Source organism: Canis aureus, chromosome 1 (genome assembly GCF_053574225.1).
Source record: "Canis aureus isolate CA01 chromosome 1, VMU_Caureus_v.1.0, whole genome shotgun sequence".
NCBI lineage: Eukaryota > Metazoa > Chordata > Mammalia > Carnivora > Canidae > Canis > Canis aureus.
The window spans coordinates 59,401,839-59,418,472 of NC_135611.1; the positions used below are offsets into that span (position 1 = coordinate 59,401,839).

At 34.1% G+C, this 16,634-nt stretch overlaps 1 protein-coding gene and 1 long non-coding RNA gene across 11 annotated transcripts in view; one reads left to right on the forward strand and one right to left on the reverse strand.

Annotated features, from left to right (window-relative positions):
- The window catches only part of LOC144315941 (uncharacterized), a 66,650-nt gene extending 53,723 nt beyond the window's left edge, over positions 1 to 12,927 (forward strand). Inside the window, exon 2 of the long non-coding RNA XR_013381676.1 lies at positions 12,044 to 12,927. This is a non-coding gene — a long non-coding RNA (uncharacterized LOC144315941). The remainder of the gene's footprint in view (positions 1 to 12,043) is intronic.
- The window catches only part of FAM184A (family with sequence similarity 184 member A), a 107,134-nt gene that overhangs the window by 11,263 nt on the left and 79,237 nt on the right, over positions 1 to 16,634 (reverse strand). For 6 of the 10 annotated variants that reach the window (XR_013381635.1, XM_077901215.1, XM_077901183.1 and 3 more), the window contains 5 exons: positions 12,012 to 12,224; positions 6,446 to 6,599; positions 4,775 to 4,902; positions 3,144 to 3,328; positions 2,564 to 2,710 (listed from right to left, as the gene is read on the reverse strand). Coding sequence is in view for 8 of the 10 variants with exons in the window: in XM_077901215.1 (XP_077757341.1) it covers positions 2,564 to 2,710; positions 3,144 to 3,328; positions 4,775 to 4,902; positions 6,446 to 6,599; positions 12,012 to 12,224 (827 nt within the window). In the remaining 2 variants the exon portion in view is untranslated. Of the gene's footprint in view, positions 1 to 949; positions 1,068 to 2,563; positions 2,711 to 3,143; positions 3,329 to 4,774; positions 4,903 to 6,445; positions 6,600 to 12,011; positions 12,225 to 16,634 lie in introns of all 10 variants that reach the window. The other 4 variants (XM_077901205.1, XM_077901240.1, XM_077901194.1 and 1 more) reach the window with 2 other exon arrangements.

The window sequence follows — 16,634 nt, forward strand, 5'->3', positions numbered from 1 at the left end:
TATATGTTGGCAAATTGAACACCAATTTAAAAAAAATAAAAAACAAATAGATTTAAAGTCAGCAATGCAGTTTGCTAGGAACTTCAGTTCCTACCCTGAGGCTGCGAATATTCAAATATGGTTGTGTTCCCCCCCCTCACCCCCACCTCCTTGCCCTGCAGCTCCTTAAGCAGGAGTGCACTCTCCCTGCACCACTTCTGACAAAATCTTAGCCATTTGACAGATCCAAGCAGGCTGCATTTAAGGATATGGAAAAAATCCAGGTGTCTAAAACTGTGCTTTCCAATACGGTAGCCACTAGTCCATACTTGGCTATTTACATTTGAGTTAATTAAAATTATATGAAAAATACAAGTCCTTGATTGCACTAGTCACAATTCAAATGCTCAACTGCTGTGTGTGGCTAGTAACAACTGTACTGGACAGGGCACATATAGGGCATTTTCATTAGCACAGATAATCTACCGGACAGCACTGGTCTAAATACATTTGTGTGTATGTTTGGTTTAACTAGAAGAATAAATACCTTAGCTAGAGACTAATTTTAGGTTAGTGGTAGTTTTCTGGTGAAAAAAGAAATAGAGCTGGTTACCATGGACCTAGCTGAGGTATAAAACAAATGGTTTATCTAGAAAAGCGGATAAAATATTTGACTCATGAGTAATACTAATTCTTCGATTGTTAAAAATTATCATGGGATTCCAGGGTGGCTCAGGGATTGAGCGCCTGCCTTTAGGCTCAGGGTGTGATCTGGGTCTGGGGATCAAGTCCCACCCACATCGGGTTCCCAGCATGGAGCCTGCTTCTCCCTCTGCCTAGGTCTCTGCCTCTCTCGTGAATAAATAAAGTCTTAAAAAAATTATCATAACATAGAAAAACTAAGTTATTTACTATCTACTGAAAGTTCATAATGTTTAAAATCACATAAGAGAATAAAGTAGAAACAAACCTTTAATCTTTGTAAATTAACATTCCTAAGGAGACAGGACACACGGACAGACAGAGGTCATTCTTTTTGTGAACAGGTTTTTGCAGACAGTGAAGAGGGGGTGCCAGGATTTCAGCCTCTGTCCAATGAGTAACACAGCCCAGGAGAAGGGAAAAAGTAGGGTTTATTGTAACTAATTTTTGCAAAATGTCTAAGGTTATGAGCTCTTACTGTGGCTCAAAAGGATTTAAAAATTACCTCCCAAACCGCAAATACTTAAAATCACTGTGACTGGGAAAACGATCTCGTGGTTTCAAGTGTAACTTCATAAAGTGGTAAATGTTATAGGGAAGCCTCAAAAAATTCACTCGAGGAAACATTCGAGTGCCTACTAATGTGAAAATTCTGTGTGTATCCATTAGAGGGTACTTCACCTCAGGAGCCATTGAAGTAACTGCCAATCACTGGGGGGTCTGTTTTTTGTTTCAGCATAAGTGAATGTGAGTATATATGTTACCCATTACCCATATGTAACAGTATTTACTACAAAGCTTACTTAGTCTAATGTGTAAGATGTGAGAAGATGATTTTTAGATTGGGGGAAGGTAATCCAGGTAGTTTTGAGGTTCTTCTACATAGAAGAAACCTTAGAAGGAAACTGAGGTCAGTGTGGCCGACATGGGAGGAAAAGGCACAGTGTCACAAGGAGTTTTAAATTTCACTTTGAGACTAGGGTTGATGTGATTAGTCACTATTTTGACTTTACTGAAGTATGTGGAGATATTTATATATTTTTATGCAGCTTTTAAAACTGACTAGAAGAAGAGAGACTAGAGGTGAATAAATAAACCATTTGGAGCAGCAGCTTAGAATAGATTAATTCTGAGAGCATTTAAATTGGACCAGAGTTTAGGCCTCAGAGACAGGAGTGAATGCTATTTGCATATTCTGTAACAGTTTTTAAGTATGTGGGAAAGAGAAGGGCTATTAAATACTTTCTTAAAATATTAAGCAATAATTAGAAATCTTGGTTTTAACAATATTGGAGTTACTATATATGAATAGTAACTATTTCTGATGTTTTACTTTCATTAATTTCTTAAATTAAATGCTTGCTTGTAGGAATTCTAACAATATCTATATAGAGTATAAAACATAAAAAGGAAGATTTTGCTTTTCCCCGCCTCCAATACCCTCTAATCCACTCCCTAGAGGGAAGTACTGTCATTAAAATTTTGTATTCGTTTAAGATCTTTTGATATTTGTATATAAAATATGTATTATTAGTGTATGTATAGGATCATAATATTCCTTTAGGCCACAATATACTCTTTTTCCTTAACAGTATATAATGGACATCTTTAGGGTTTTCACGTGGCATTATATAGTTCATGATTCTGAGGGACAGGTCTTAGGCAGATTGTCCTAGTGGGACTGTGGCAGTAGCAGCTGAAAATCACTCAACTGTCTTATCCTTGTTAACGAAAATATCACACTGCAGTTACCATTGGTAATATAGCACTTACGTTTTCTTTTTTAAGGATCAATTAGATTTAAAAGAGTAATCTGAGGTTAGACACAGTCTCCTCAGTTTATTTCCCACATATGAATTTTCTTTAATATAATATGACTTACGACACTTGTAAAGCTGCATTTATTTCCTTGAGTAGCTCGTTAGTCTTATTAAAATCTGCCCGCATGATATTTTTCTCTCTGAGGTGGTCTGCTGTCATGACATCCAGCTCTTTTTCAAGTCTCTTGTTTAAATCTTGTTCATGCAACCTGTTTAATTTATTTTTAGTTAAGAAAATGTTATTCTGAGGTCAAGCTTTCAAAACTTTCTATTTTCTACCAGATTTGAAATGATTTTAGGTATAATATATAGAAAATTAATGGAAACAGCCTAAAGTAAGTTACTTACTTTGCTCTAATCTTCTGGCTTGCTGAAGTTGTCTCCTTTAATGCTTTTTAAATTATATTTTATAAAGATTTTAGTTAATTATATAATTTCCAAAGTTAATGAATGCATACATATTACTCAAAATACAAACACTTCATCTATGTTCTAAATTATAGCAGTCAGCAAATAAAGAAGTGGTCTTCAGTATCTACTAGAAGGCAGCCTAGCCAGAAAAATAGGCATGTACTGCTAACTACTATACAGCAGTCTTTCAGATAACACTGTATATTTCTTCTGTTGTAATTAATGACATACCTCATCTGTTGGTTAGATTCACTTCGTATTCTGAGAATTTCTTTCCCCTTAAATTCCAATTCTTTGGTTAGGGCACTTATATTTTCATGAAGGTGCTGTACCTCCTTATCCAAGTCTGAGATGTGATGTTCTCTGTGCCTTAATTCCTCTTGTAGATCTGTTATCCTACACATATGTTCCTTACTCTGCAAAACACAAATAATTTTTTTTTAAGTAAGCTTTGTGCAGGGCTTGAACTCATGGCCTTGAGATCAAGAGCCACATGCCTACTGATGGAGAAAGCCAGATGCCCCTAAAAATAATTCTTAAAGATTTTCTAATATTTGCTTTCTGCATTTATCTAAGGGAAAGGAAATTACATAGCATGTCAAATGTAATGACATTGCTTCAAAAGCAAACCACTGAAATAAAATCTAAAGTCCTCTTCTTATCCCATATATAAGAAGTGTTTATACGGATACAGTTTATATGGATAATATCATGGTGTCAAGAGGCCCAAAAGACCATAAAAGCACATCTCCCTCACATTTTACAGATGAGAAAACCAGTACCCAAGAGAGATCTGTCTAAGGATGATTTATAATGAATAGCAGAGCTGAGATTAGAATGCAGGGCTCCTACAATAAAATGCTGGCACCATTGTCCTTTCATTTAAAAAGGCCCTGTGTCTAGCGGGGCCATCCCGACACACACACACACACACACACACACACAGTGGCTCAGAGAGCAGTCTGCTTAGTACTGATGTAACAGTTATCCTGTCTGAAATATGATAAGCTCTCTTCCAATTTCCTAGAAGTTAGTTTCCTACAATGTCTAGCTAGACATTGTCAATTTCAGTGTCAGCCTAGTTAAAAGAAAATATAACTTCCCTCCATGATTATAAAGTGGCTTTTTTAAAACTTCATAGCAATGAAGAGAAAATTTGAGCTGATCATTTAACATAGCTAAAGACTAACAAAGTGAAAGTTTTAAGCCTAACAAATGATGGCCTTCATTGCACTGTGCCTAAAAATCCATCCATCCATCCAGACATTTAAGATCATAAATTCTCTGATTCAAGTAAGTACACTTGGCCAAAGAGTAAAGTCTAAAAAGCATATGTAGTACCTGTGCTAGAGTGATACCGAAATATCAGTTATTCTTTTTCTTGAGGACCTGATGCTCCCATAGTTATGCTATCCAGCACGACTATTTAAATCAAGTTTAAATTTTTTAAAATTAAACAAAACCAGACACATAGTCACACTAGACATATTTGGCCCATGTGGCCAGTGACGACCATAGTGGATAGCACAGATATAAAACGGTCCACCATCTCAGTAAGTTCTACAGACAGTAGTACTGTTTCATAGTATTCTGTTTTCACTTTGTATTATTTATATTTCATTGTTCTCAAGATGCAAGTAGAATTCAAAACATTTAATTAAAAAGTCATAAAATAAAATGTAATTTTATGACCAATATACAAAATCAAACTACCCATTTCCCTTTAAAAATAAGACTCTTCAGCATAGATGGTAAATTAATAACTAGTGAAAATACTAGTCATTACAAAGTAATTTTCAAAAAATTTTGAACAATCTATTCACATTTAAGGAATCATCACATAGCAGAATGTTCTTCTTTACCTGTCTTCTGCTGATGTCTACACTTCGCTCTAATTCCATTTTAGCAGCTGCCAATTCTTGATGATGACTATGCCGTAACAAATCAATTGCAGCTGCATGTTGATGGTTTAGTTCTGAGCGTAAGGAGGCTGGGGAAAAAAAAGCTTTTGTGTATTTTAGAAATATTGATACTTTACATAAAAATTATAAAAATCACAGAATATAATATTTTTTAAAATTAGGACACTTATGTATGCCCATTAAAATATCCCAGACTGTCACAGAAATACCATGGATTTAGAGGCCATCTACCTTTGGTAAGGACAAGAAAATTTTCAACTGCTCAAATGGATCCATTTAAGCTTTTAGTTTGACAGTAAGGTGCTAATGGAAATGAATTGTTTTTAACTTTTCTCATTTGCTATTGGAATAACATTTTAGAACTGAACAGTACCATAACATATATTCACTTAGGAAGCAACTTCCCACTCAGGCAAAAATTCTTCCACAATAGTGCTGAAAGATGTTAAACACTAGCTGGTGAATGCTTTGATTTGTAAGGCATCATTTTTATTTGAATTTGAGATTATTTCATATGATCCACATTTATTGAAGGCCGGGTACTATACCAAGGGGGAACAAAATATCACCCTGTTCTAATAACTGCACAGGCTAGAGGGAATTACATGGGATAGTAGAGATTGCTGAAGTTACAGCAATAACCAAGGTGAAAAATTATATGACCGTGAACTGAGTATGACAAAAGGACTAAAGAAGAGGGAAGAGACATAGGGAATATTTAAGTGAAGGAACAGGATGTGAAAACAAAAGAAAAAAGTTAAATGCATCTTCTAGCTTCCTGGCTTGGGCAACTGGGTAAACAGTAATACTATAAAACAGTAATACAATAAAAACTATTAAGAGAATTTTTGGGGAAAAAAACAAACAGAAGGAAAATGAGATGGTAGGAATAAAAAGTTACTGACCACCACCAAAAAAACCCTCCAAAAACTCTTTACATACACATACAGTTTTTCTTCAAATCTCAACGGATCTCCTTATGAAAAGGGCAGTGATTTGAATACTTCAAAGATTAAAATCCCATAAAAAATACCTGAAAAATACCTAAACAAAAGTCAGACCTAAACATGAGTTTTCTCCTAAAAACAAAATCCTGATGTGCAAAAAACCCAAATGCCTATCAAGTATAAGGACATGTGGTCCCATGTCTATGTACTCCTTTTAGTCACTTGAGAGTGGAAAGTGTCAAGGTCCTGACTCTGTTTAGTTCCTTAATGGTAGGTGGAAGCACCAGTGACTGTTGCTTACATTGTAGCCAGAATATGGAGAAAGGTGAGGGGACCTCACCCCACTGTTGCTATTCCATTCATACTTGGATATTCATTTTCAAAGTTGAAATTTGTGTTTCAAAAATTAAAAATAAAACTGTTGATTTCATGTTGAATTTTAAAGTAGAACATATAAATAAATATGACAAGATTCTAATCCTTTCAAAATACCAAGCATAGGCCAGCCCGGGTAGCCCAGCAGTTTGGCACTGGGGTATGATCCTGGAGACCCGGGATCAAGTCCCACATCGGGCTCCCTACATGGAGTCTGCTTCTCTCTCTGCCTGTGTCTCTGCCTCTCTCTGTCTGTCATGAATAAATAAATAAAAGCTTAAAAAAATACCAAGCATAGCCTTTCCTTCATCTTCTAATTCAAACCGAAGAGTCTGAAGTTCCTGTTCCATTTCTATCCGGAAGCCCTCCATTGACTCTCTGTGTGCATCTTTTAATGACTGAAGCTCTGCAGAATGTTTTTGTTGTAAATGATTTTCAAGAGCCTAAAATAGGAGAAACATACTCGAATTATTATTCTAGAATACAGGAAGGAAAATACAAACAAAATAAAAATTACTAAAACTCGTTTAAGAAAAACAAGGCATTTATAATTCATTTTCAAGAAAATATCAGAAAGGGAGACAGAACATAAAGACTCCTAACTCTGGGAAACGAACTAGGGGTGGTGGAAAGGGAGGAGGGCGGGGGGTGGGGGTGAATGGGTGACGGGCACTGAGGGGGGCACTTGACGGGATGAGCACTGGGTGTTATTCTGTATGTTGGTAAATTGAACACCAATAAAAAATAAATTTATTTAAAAAAAAAAAGAAAATTAGATATAAGATAATGAACTTTAGAAAATAAATTAGTAGGGTCACTTCAGTAAAACAATCTTTATGAAACCAATTTGATTCAATCTAGTGTGTCTGAAGTGGGATATGGATGGGCCTTTTTCCTAAGGTGGTTTGCAAATAAAGTCATTGTCTGAAGCTGCAGACGGGGGTAAGCCACCAAAATTAATGCATAATTCCTCTGTGTGCACAAACTTAAGAGAGGAAAGAAAGGAGGGGGCATTAACAAGAAAAGATCTCCTTCTGATCAGAAAGAGATCTTTACGACTCCAACCTTATTAAATATTTTGTAGCAACTTTCTATAGGCATTTGCAAACAGAAGCAAAGCTGTAAGAGTAGGTAAAACAAACAAACAAAAAAACGTAAAACAAACATCTCATGTTAGTTCTAGAAGTCTAACCAGAGAAAATGGACATGTGGCTAAGATTAAGAAAAGATATATGGCCATAGGAAAAAAAAAAAGAGCTCAGGGTACTTCAAATTTAGAGACTGAACTGTGCCAGGAAGGGGTTTTCTTACCATAACCTGCAACATGAAAGGTTTCTGGGAAAGAAACCATGTTGAAATTAGGGTTATATTTCTTTAACCATTACTCTAAAATACCGTTTTTATAAATTAATATTTGGCTACTTATACTGTTTCTTAAGTGTTTTATTTCTGAAAAGTAAAGCATAGGTTTCTTTAAATATAGTAAAATAAAAGACTTTTAGTTTAGATGTTAGTTACATAGGTAGCTTGACTACCTAATGACAACAATAAAATTATAGGTTCTGATTTCTTTTGAAAAGAGACTAAATGCGTAAAATTAAAGTACTGATACGAGAGCTTACGTGTTCTAATTCACAAACGATATCAATGAATAGGTTATATACCAATCAAGCCTAGTTGTGTGTATGTGCTGTATTAAAGTACAGTTGACATACAGTATTAGGTTCAGCTATATAACAAAACGATTCAACATTTATAAACTCCACGAAATCATTACCATGATTGTCTAGTTTCATCTGTCACCATACAAAGTTATTACAATAGTACTGACTACATTCCCTGTGCTGTACATCCCCATGTCTGGTTTTATAACTGGAAATTTGTACCTCTTAATCCCTGTCACCTATTTTGCCCATTCCCCCACCACCTCCCCTCTGGCAACCACCAGTTTGTTCTCTGTATTTATAAGTCTATTTAGGCTTTGTTTGTTCATTTGTTTTGCTTTTAAAAATTTCTGCCCTGGGTGGCGCAGCGGTTTGGCGCCTGCCTTTGGCCCAGGGCGCGATCCTGGAGACCTGGGATCGAATCCCACGTCGGGCTCCCGGTGCAGGGAGCCTGCTTCTCCCTCTGCCTGTGTCTCTGCCTCTCCCTCTCTCTCTGTGTGACTATCATAAATAAATAAGAATTAAAAAAAAAAATTCTGAATCTCTTTAAAAAAAAAAATTTCTGCATATAAGTGAAATACAGTATTTGCCTTTCTCTAACTTACTTCACTTTGTATAATTCCCCCTAAGTCATCCATGTTGTTACAAATGGCAAAATTTCAACTCTTTTTCATGGCTGAGTAATATTCCATTGTAGGTGTAGATACTACATCTTCATTGGATACTTAGCCTGCTACCATATCTTGGCTATTTTAAATAATACTGCTGTAAACATGGGGGTGAATGTATCCCTCTGAATTAGTTTTTGTATTCTTTGGGTAAATACCTAATAGTGCAATTGTCAGATTATAGGGTAGTTCTATTTTTAACTTTCTGAGGAAACTCCATACTGGTTTCCATAGTGGCTGCACCAGATTGCATTTCTACCACCAGAGCAAGAGAGTTCCTTTTACTCCACATCCTTGCTAACACCAGTTGTTTCCTGTGTCACTGATTTTAGCCCTTCTGGCAGGCGTGAGGTGATACCTCATTCTAATTTTGGTTGGCATTTCCCTGTAAGTGACATTGAGCATCTTTCCATGGGTCTATTGGCCATCTGGATGTCTTTTTGGAGAAATGTCTGTTCATGTCTTCTGCCCATTTTTAATTAGATTATTTGTTTCTTGGGTGTTGAGTTACATAAGTTCTTTATATATTTTACATATTAATCCTTTATCAGATATGTCACTTGTAAATATCTTCTTCCATTCAGTGTTCCCTTCATTGTGCAGAAGCTTCCTTTTTTGATGTAGTCTTAAGAGTTTATTTTTGCTTTTGTATCCTTTGCCTCAGGGAACCTATCTAGAAAAAAATTGCCACGGCTCTTTTGGGATTGTTATGGTTTCAGGTCTCACATTTAGGTTTTTAATCCATTTTTAATTTATTTTTATGTATGGTGTAATAAAGTGGTCCAGTTTTTCCCAACACCATTTGCTGAAAAGACATTTTCCCATTGGATATTCTTGCCTGCTTTGTCAAAGTTTAAATGACCACTTTTGGGTTTATTTCTGGAATTCTATTCTGTTCCATTTATCTGTGTGTCTATTTTTATGCCAGTACCAAAATGTTTTGATTACCACAGTTTTGTAATATAACTTGATATCTGGAATTGTGATGCCTCCACATTTGCTTTGCTTTTTTCAAGACTGCTATAGCTATCTGGGATCTTTTGTGATTCCATACAAATTTTAGGTAATGTTTATTCTAGTTCTGTGAAAAATGCTGTTGGTATTTTGATAGGGATTGCATTAGATGTGCAGATTGCTTTGGACAGTATAGATATTTTAACATTTGTTCTTACAATCCAGGAGCATTTGGAATGTCTTTCCATTTCTCTGTGTCATCTTTCATTTTTTTCATCAGTGTTTTAAGTTTTCAGAGACTAGGTCTCTCAGGTCTTCAGTTAGGTTTATTCCTTATTACTTTTGCTACAATTATAAATAGTATTGTTTTCTTACTTTCATTTTCTGCTATCTCATTAGTGTATAGAAATGCAACGGATTTCTCCACATTAATTCTGTATCCTATGATTTTACTAAATTCATTTATCAATGCTAGCAGTTTTTTTGGTGGTCATTCAGGTTTTCACTATACAGTATTCTCATATATACACCATATCATATCATCTGCAAATAGTAAAAGTTTTACTTCTTCCTTCTCAATTTGGATCCCTATTATTTGTTATTGTTGTCTGACTGCTGTGGCTAGGACTTCCAGTACTATACTATAAAAGTGGTGAGAGCAGATATCCTTGTCTTGTTCCTGGCCTTAGAGTACAGGCTTTGTTTTTCCCCATTTTGGGTGTTAGCTGTGGGTTTTTCATATGTAGCCTTTATTATGTTGAGGTGGGTTTCTTCTAAACCAACTTTTTGTTGAAGGATTTTATTGTGAATCAGTTTTATATTTTGTCAAATGCTTTTCCTACATCTCTTGATATGATCATATGGTTCTTATCTTTTCTCTTACTGATGTGATGGGTTTTCTGTATAAGGTATCATGTCATCTGCAAATAGTGATAGCTTTACTTCTTCCTTATCAATTTGGATGCCATTTCTTTATTTTTCTTGTCTGATTGCTGTGGCTATGTTGAATAAAAGTGGCAAGAATGGGCTTCCTTGTCTTGGTCTTAGAGGAAAAGCTTTTAGCTTTTCATTGTTAAGTATGATGTTAGCTGTGGGTTTGTCATATGTGGGCTTTAATACATTGAAGCAGATTCTTTTTATACCTACTCTTTTGAGACTTTCTATCATGAATGTTGAATTTTGTCAAATGCTTTTCCTACATCTATTGAGATGATCATGTGATTTTTTTTTTTTTTACCCTTCATTTATTAACGTAGTAACTACACTGACTTGCAGGTCTTGAACCATCCTTGTATCCCTGGAATAAATCCCATGTGATCATGGTGTACAGATTTTTTTCAATGTATTGTTAAGTTTGGTTTGTTAATATTTTAACAGTTTTTGCATTTATAATAATCAGGGATAGTGGAAATAAGGCCTAATTTTTAACCAAAGAAACTTCCTTATCTTTCTAGACAAGATCAAAAGATCACAACTTACTGTATAGGCAGTTATTTTTAAAGGAATATGACTTTTTTGTTTTAATAATTTTTTATAGCATACCACTTCTTAAAATAGTTGTCTGCACCAAATAAAGGATTAAAAGCAAGCTATATCGGTAATAACTATGTATAGTGAAAATTATTGTTAGTAAAACTTTGTTTTTCTATTGAATCTTTACCTTAATTATAAGATCCTTAGAAGAAGCTGAAAAATACAGTGTAAAGAAATAATCTGAACCAAAATAATCACACTAAGACTATGTCAAACTAGTGTTTTCACAGAGAAAAAAGTAAGGGATATGGGAAGATTCTGGCATACAATTTGATTAACCCAATAATGTATCTATTTGATTTAAATCTCTCCTGAATGACTTGTCTGTTTCACTACTTTTCACATAGCCTTTGGGGCTGTATATAGGGAAAGGTACTATTTTTAAAATGTTTCTAAATTTCATTTCATTGTAAATTTTATATATAAGGGGGGAAAAGTGGGGCACCTGGGTGGCTCAGTGGTTGAGCATCTGCCTTTGGCTCAGGTCGTGATCCCAGGGTCCTGGGATCGAGTCCTATACAGGCTCCCTATGGGTTGCCTGTTGTCTCTAACTCTGTCTTTCATGAATAAATAAAATATTAAAAAAGGGGGGGGGGGAATGTAAGGAAAAAATGTGGGATAAAAAAATATAAATTCCTTGGATAAATATGTCTTTTGTAGATCCAGCCTGAAAGAGAAAAATTAAAAATCTGATGAGAGATTATTAATAAAAGTCCAGAATAGTACTAAGTGATTATAGTGGTTACAGCTCAGGACTATGCTAAATTTATTTAACCACTGTTAACCATATGATAAACCAGATGGTGTATTAGTCTCATAATGAACTTGGAATTATGTTGGGAAACAAATAAAATGTCAGCCTTATTCAGCGTAACTGGTGTGTATGTTTAATCACTCTCAGAAGTCAAGTTCTAGAAAACACAATGAAATAAAGCAATACATAGCTTGGAGGCAAAAAATGAATTCTTAAGAATTTGAAGGCTAATAATTATTAGGCTGTTGGATTACCTTTGAACATGTATCACATTAAACTTACTCTTTGTTCCTTTTCCTTTTCTTCTTCCATAGTTTGAAATGCAAGGACGTGTGCTTCTTTTAAAGATTTATGTCTCTGTTGATGTTGCTCCTCTAATTCTTCAAGCTCTTGTGTAAGTCGTTGTCGTTCTTGTGTAAATTGGGCTTGCAGCTGCTGCAAAGAAGTCTGAGACTGGGAAAGCTGCATCTCCAGATTCTGTTTCAGCAAGGAAATCTATGCCACAGAATGGTACAAAATGAAGAATAAATACAAGGCATATTTCACAAATGGCCATCTAAGGAAAAAAGCATTTCAAAGATATTAACTATAGTAAAATAATTGCCTTCACTAAGTATCCACTTAAAATGTTTTACAGCATATCATAGATATTTAATAATTACATATAATCACTTTTAATTCTATTTTTAGTAATTATCCTAAAATAGACTCTTTTAATTCTATTTTTAGTAATCCTAAAATAGACTCTTTTAAGGGTGTTAAGTTATGAATTCGCTAAAGAACACTGTAGCCCACAACTGGAAATACAGTGAACACCTATGTTACACTGCAATAAAAATTCAGAATATGAAATAAAAACACAACTAATGTTAATACACTTACTAGGTTATGGTGACTTCAAGGAGACAATATAAAATGTCAAACTGCTTATTTGTGAGGTGGTAAGGTTTAGTAGTTAAGAATGTGGGCTCTGAGTTAAAATCCTAGCTCTGCCACTTGCTATATTAATATCTCACTAAGCTGTGTGAGTTGAAGAATGTTACTACAAATGGTTCACTTACAACAGCCCTGGCATGTAGTAAGTGCTCAATAAATGTTAACTTTTAAGGTTATTTGAGAATTTAAAAATTAATCTTTAAGATTTATCCATTTATAATTTAGAATGCTTATGTAAATAAAAAGGATTTTCACTTTGGAATCTTGACTTAATTCAAAGGATTTGCAAACCTTCAAGCTTTTTTAAAAGCCACAAACATCCCACAGCTTATATCCTCACAATGACAGGTACTCTTCTTTAAATATGCAGAACTGATTTATTACTCCTTTTGCACACAGACATCACCATTAATATGTCTGCATTGCTTCTGGGTGTTTTAAAATACTTAAAATGAAGTCCCTTATAAAGAATAAAAGCACAAAACACATGTGTAGGTATATATATGTTCACATATACATTTCATATAACCATTTAATCTCTGTTTTCTCATAAACAGGAAACTAACTTGGAATTAAACAACCATATTCTAATAGAAGTCTGAAGCTAAGAGGAACATAGGAGAATCAGATAAAAGTTGTCAAATGTGTTCCATAATTAGATAATAAGATGCTATATGTCTTTATATACAAGTAAAAACCATCTCTGTGGCCAAGAAGGCTGAGGGAGAGAGGAAACTGTGAGTTTTTTGCAAATGGAAAAGATTTTCTTTTGATTGATGGAAGGATATAGGATGCCTCAGATGTTTCACAAAGGAGAAGGGGCTTGGGAAAGAAAATGGGTGGAGAATCCCCAGAGATGCAGAAAATAAGAGAAAATAGGGAAATGCTGCAACAACAAATTATACTGTGTGACTTCTCAACATTTTATGCAAAGAAAATCAGGATGAAATGAATATTGAAGATAACCTAAAAGAAAAAGTAAATCATAAAAGGGTAAAAGGCAACAAAAATGTGTTTGTGAACACTAATGTGTAATTGGTAGGGTCATTTTCTTCCCAGTTAGTTGTCCTTGAAATAGAAAAGGTACCTGCCTACCACTCTCTTCCCAAGTTCAACCCTTGATGGGGACCCAGTGTGGGGACCCACATGACTGCCTTGTCTCTAGTGACAACTTGTTAGAACATATACAGGAACGTTAGGAAAAGACTATGCTACATATAGAATATGATTGGTATTATAATGATTGATATTGTTAAAACTATTAATTGGCCTCTGGCCAAGTAAGGACTAAAATCCATTCAGTGAACAAACTGCTCACTAAAGTGTCTACCTTGATAGGCATCTGCATCAACTCAAAAGGGCCACGTTTTTCCAATTTGCACACAGGTACCACATGCGCTAATAGTAGCCCTGGGTCCAGTACTCCCAGTTAAGCGTGCACTTAGTTTAGTAAGAAGCCAACCAGTTTATAGCAATGTAGCTCATTTTCTGCAATACCCACTTCAGAAACTGACTGCATCAGAAAGAGCTCTTTTACATGTTAATTTGACTACAACTGACTCACACTTTTTAACTATTTAAGGATGAAATTTACATAGAAAGGTAATATTGAAAATGAGGTACCATAGTAATATAATAGATATTTAAAATCTAAGCACACTTTCAAACCTCTCTAGCTTAAATAAAATGCACTTAAGTTAAATATTTTACTTAATATTTTACACTTAGTATACTTTACCTTGAAAGAATTCCAAAGTATTATTTTTCTTTTTAGGATATAAGATTAATCTTTGTAACTATACTGGATAAAATATAAAGTATATGCAAAAAGACATTATCATGCAATGTAGTGTTCACATATACTTAGTTTAGATATTCTGTATTAGTAACTTTGAAAGCACACCAAATTAATATTAAAGCTATCTAAAATATCTGGATTCATGCTCAAGAACATAACATGAACTATATGCAGAAAGCCTTTATCATGCAATGCAACATCAAAACTTATTTTGTTCATTTTATAAATAAATTAGTAGCACTGCATCATTCAACATGAAAATTACATGACACTTTAAAACAAATAATGAGCAAAGCAATGTAAAATGAACTAATGTTTTATAGCTATAATTTAAACAGCTGACTTTAGTATACTTTATGGATATGAAAATACATATTAATATAAAATTTCACTAATTCAAAATAAAAGAGAACAAAGATAGACTTTGTGTCAAATAGTTTGGGCAATCTTGATCAGTACTTTTATTACAGAATTATAGAAAGGTATTTGAATAAATGAGTGAAAATGGTTGTTCAAATTATATGTTCAAAGTATGTAGTATATTAGTTTCTATATATCTGTTTTAATTTAAAATTTTTAAAAAGATTTTATTTATTTATTAATGAGAGACACAGAGAAAGAGGCAGAGACAGAGGCAGAGGGAGAAGCAGGCTCCATGCAGGGAGCCTGATGTGGGACTCAATCCTGAGACCATGGGATCATGACCTGAGCCAAAGAAGATGCTCAACCACTGAGCCACCCAGGCGTTCTATAATTTTAAATGTTAATGCTTTTTATTTTGTTGGTTTCAAATAATAAATCAGATGAATCCTTATTTCAAAAACAAATTTATCTTCATTAAAAAAAAATCTTATCAAATGTGTTGGATATGAGTCATATAATATAGTCTCCTGATCAGTAGGTACAAGATACTTTGTAAACAATTTTAAAGGGCAATAGTAAATGCCACCCTTTGATCTCTACCACTTAAAACACTGATGTCTTTTTGAAAATACAGTGTAAAATTTTCAGAAAGACAGAAATTAAAATTAAAAACATATGGATACATTTTTCTGGAGAAAGGAAAGCTTCACCAATTTCCTAGGGGCAGTTTCACAAAGATTCTGTGCCATCACAGTACTGCATGAAAAAACACCCTCAAAATAGAAAATGAGTCAAATTTGAGGTACTGGATACAATAGGATGTTACCATGGGACGTGGAGTTATGTTAAGCCAAAATACTTATCAATTTTGATAGGAAAGGTCAACACAAATTCTTAGTCTAAACCATATGATAATTCAGTTCAATACTTTCAAATATATAAAGCAACATTAAAAACAGCTAATACAGGCTTAGAGGACAGTAAGGATAATTTATTACTATGTCAACAACTTATACAAATGTTCATATAAAACGTTTGAAGGTCCTTGAATATTTTAATTCCCCCTCCCCCCCTTTAACCACTAATTTGCTATTTTTGAAGAGTTGAGCTAAGAACGTCAATTTAAGCTTAGGGAAATTATGACCATTCTGAGAAAATTCTGAATTGTTCATAATTTCTTGGTATTTTTCTAAGAAAACCTCTAAACTGAATTTATTAAAAATCACCAACAATACCTACTTAATGTTCTTAAGATATTTCTGGAATATATTTTCAATCACCCTCTCATTCTTCGTTGAAAAAAATTAGAAAGCTTTTATAAAGGGCAAAGCTATCAATAACCACTTGTATTTTAGAACAAAGCAATATATAGCTGAAAATTTCTTGCATGGAAGGCTGGGAAAGAATGTGTGGAGGGAGTGGGTAGATGCTCACTCTGCTCAACACCACTGACAGGGTTATTTTGTTATTCTGGTGACAGAAGAGCTGATCCTCATGACTATGATGTTACAAAAGGAAAATTAATCTCCTTAATTAATGAGGATTTTATCGTGTCACCAACCCCTTTTAGTTTTTTCATAAGAGAGGAATCAAGGCATTCCCATTAGTTATTAATGATTTAACTTCAATTTAAAGTTGTTTTTTTAATTTATAATTATTTAAGAAAAGGTGACTATGTTGTCACATGTATTCTGAAGTACAATTAATTCTGATAATAATCTTACCTTATTTGGGTTCTTACTCCTATCCCAATTAGTACATAGGTCAAAAAGTCTGGTTTAATATAGTGATCATGCCCAAATTCTTAC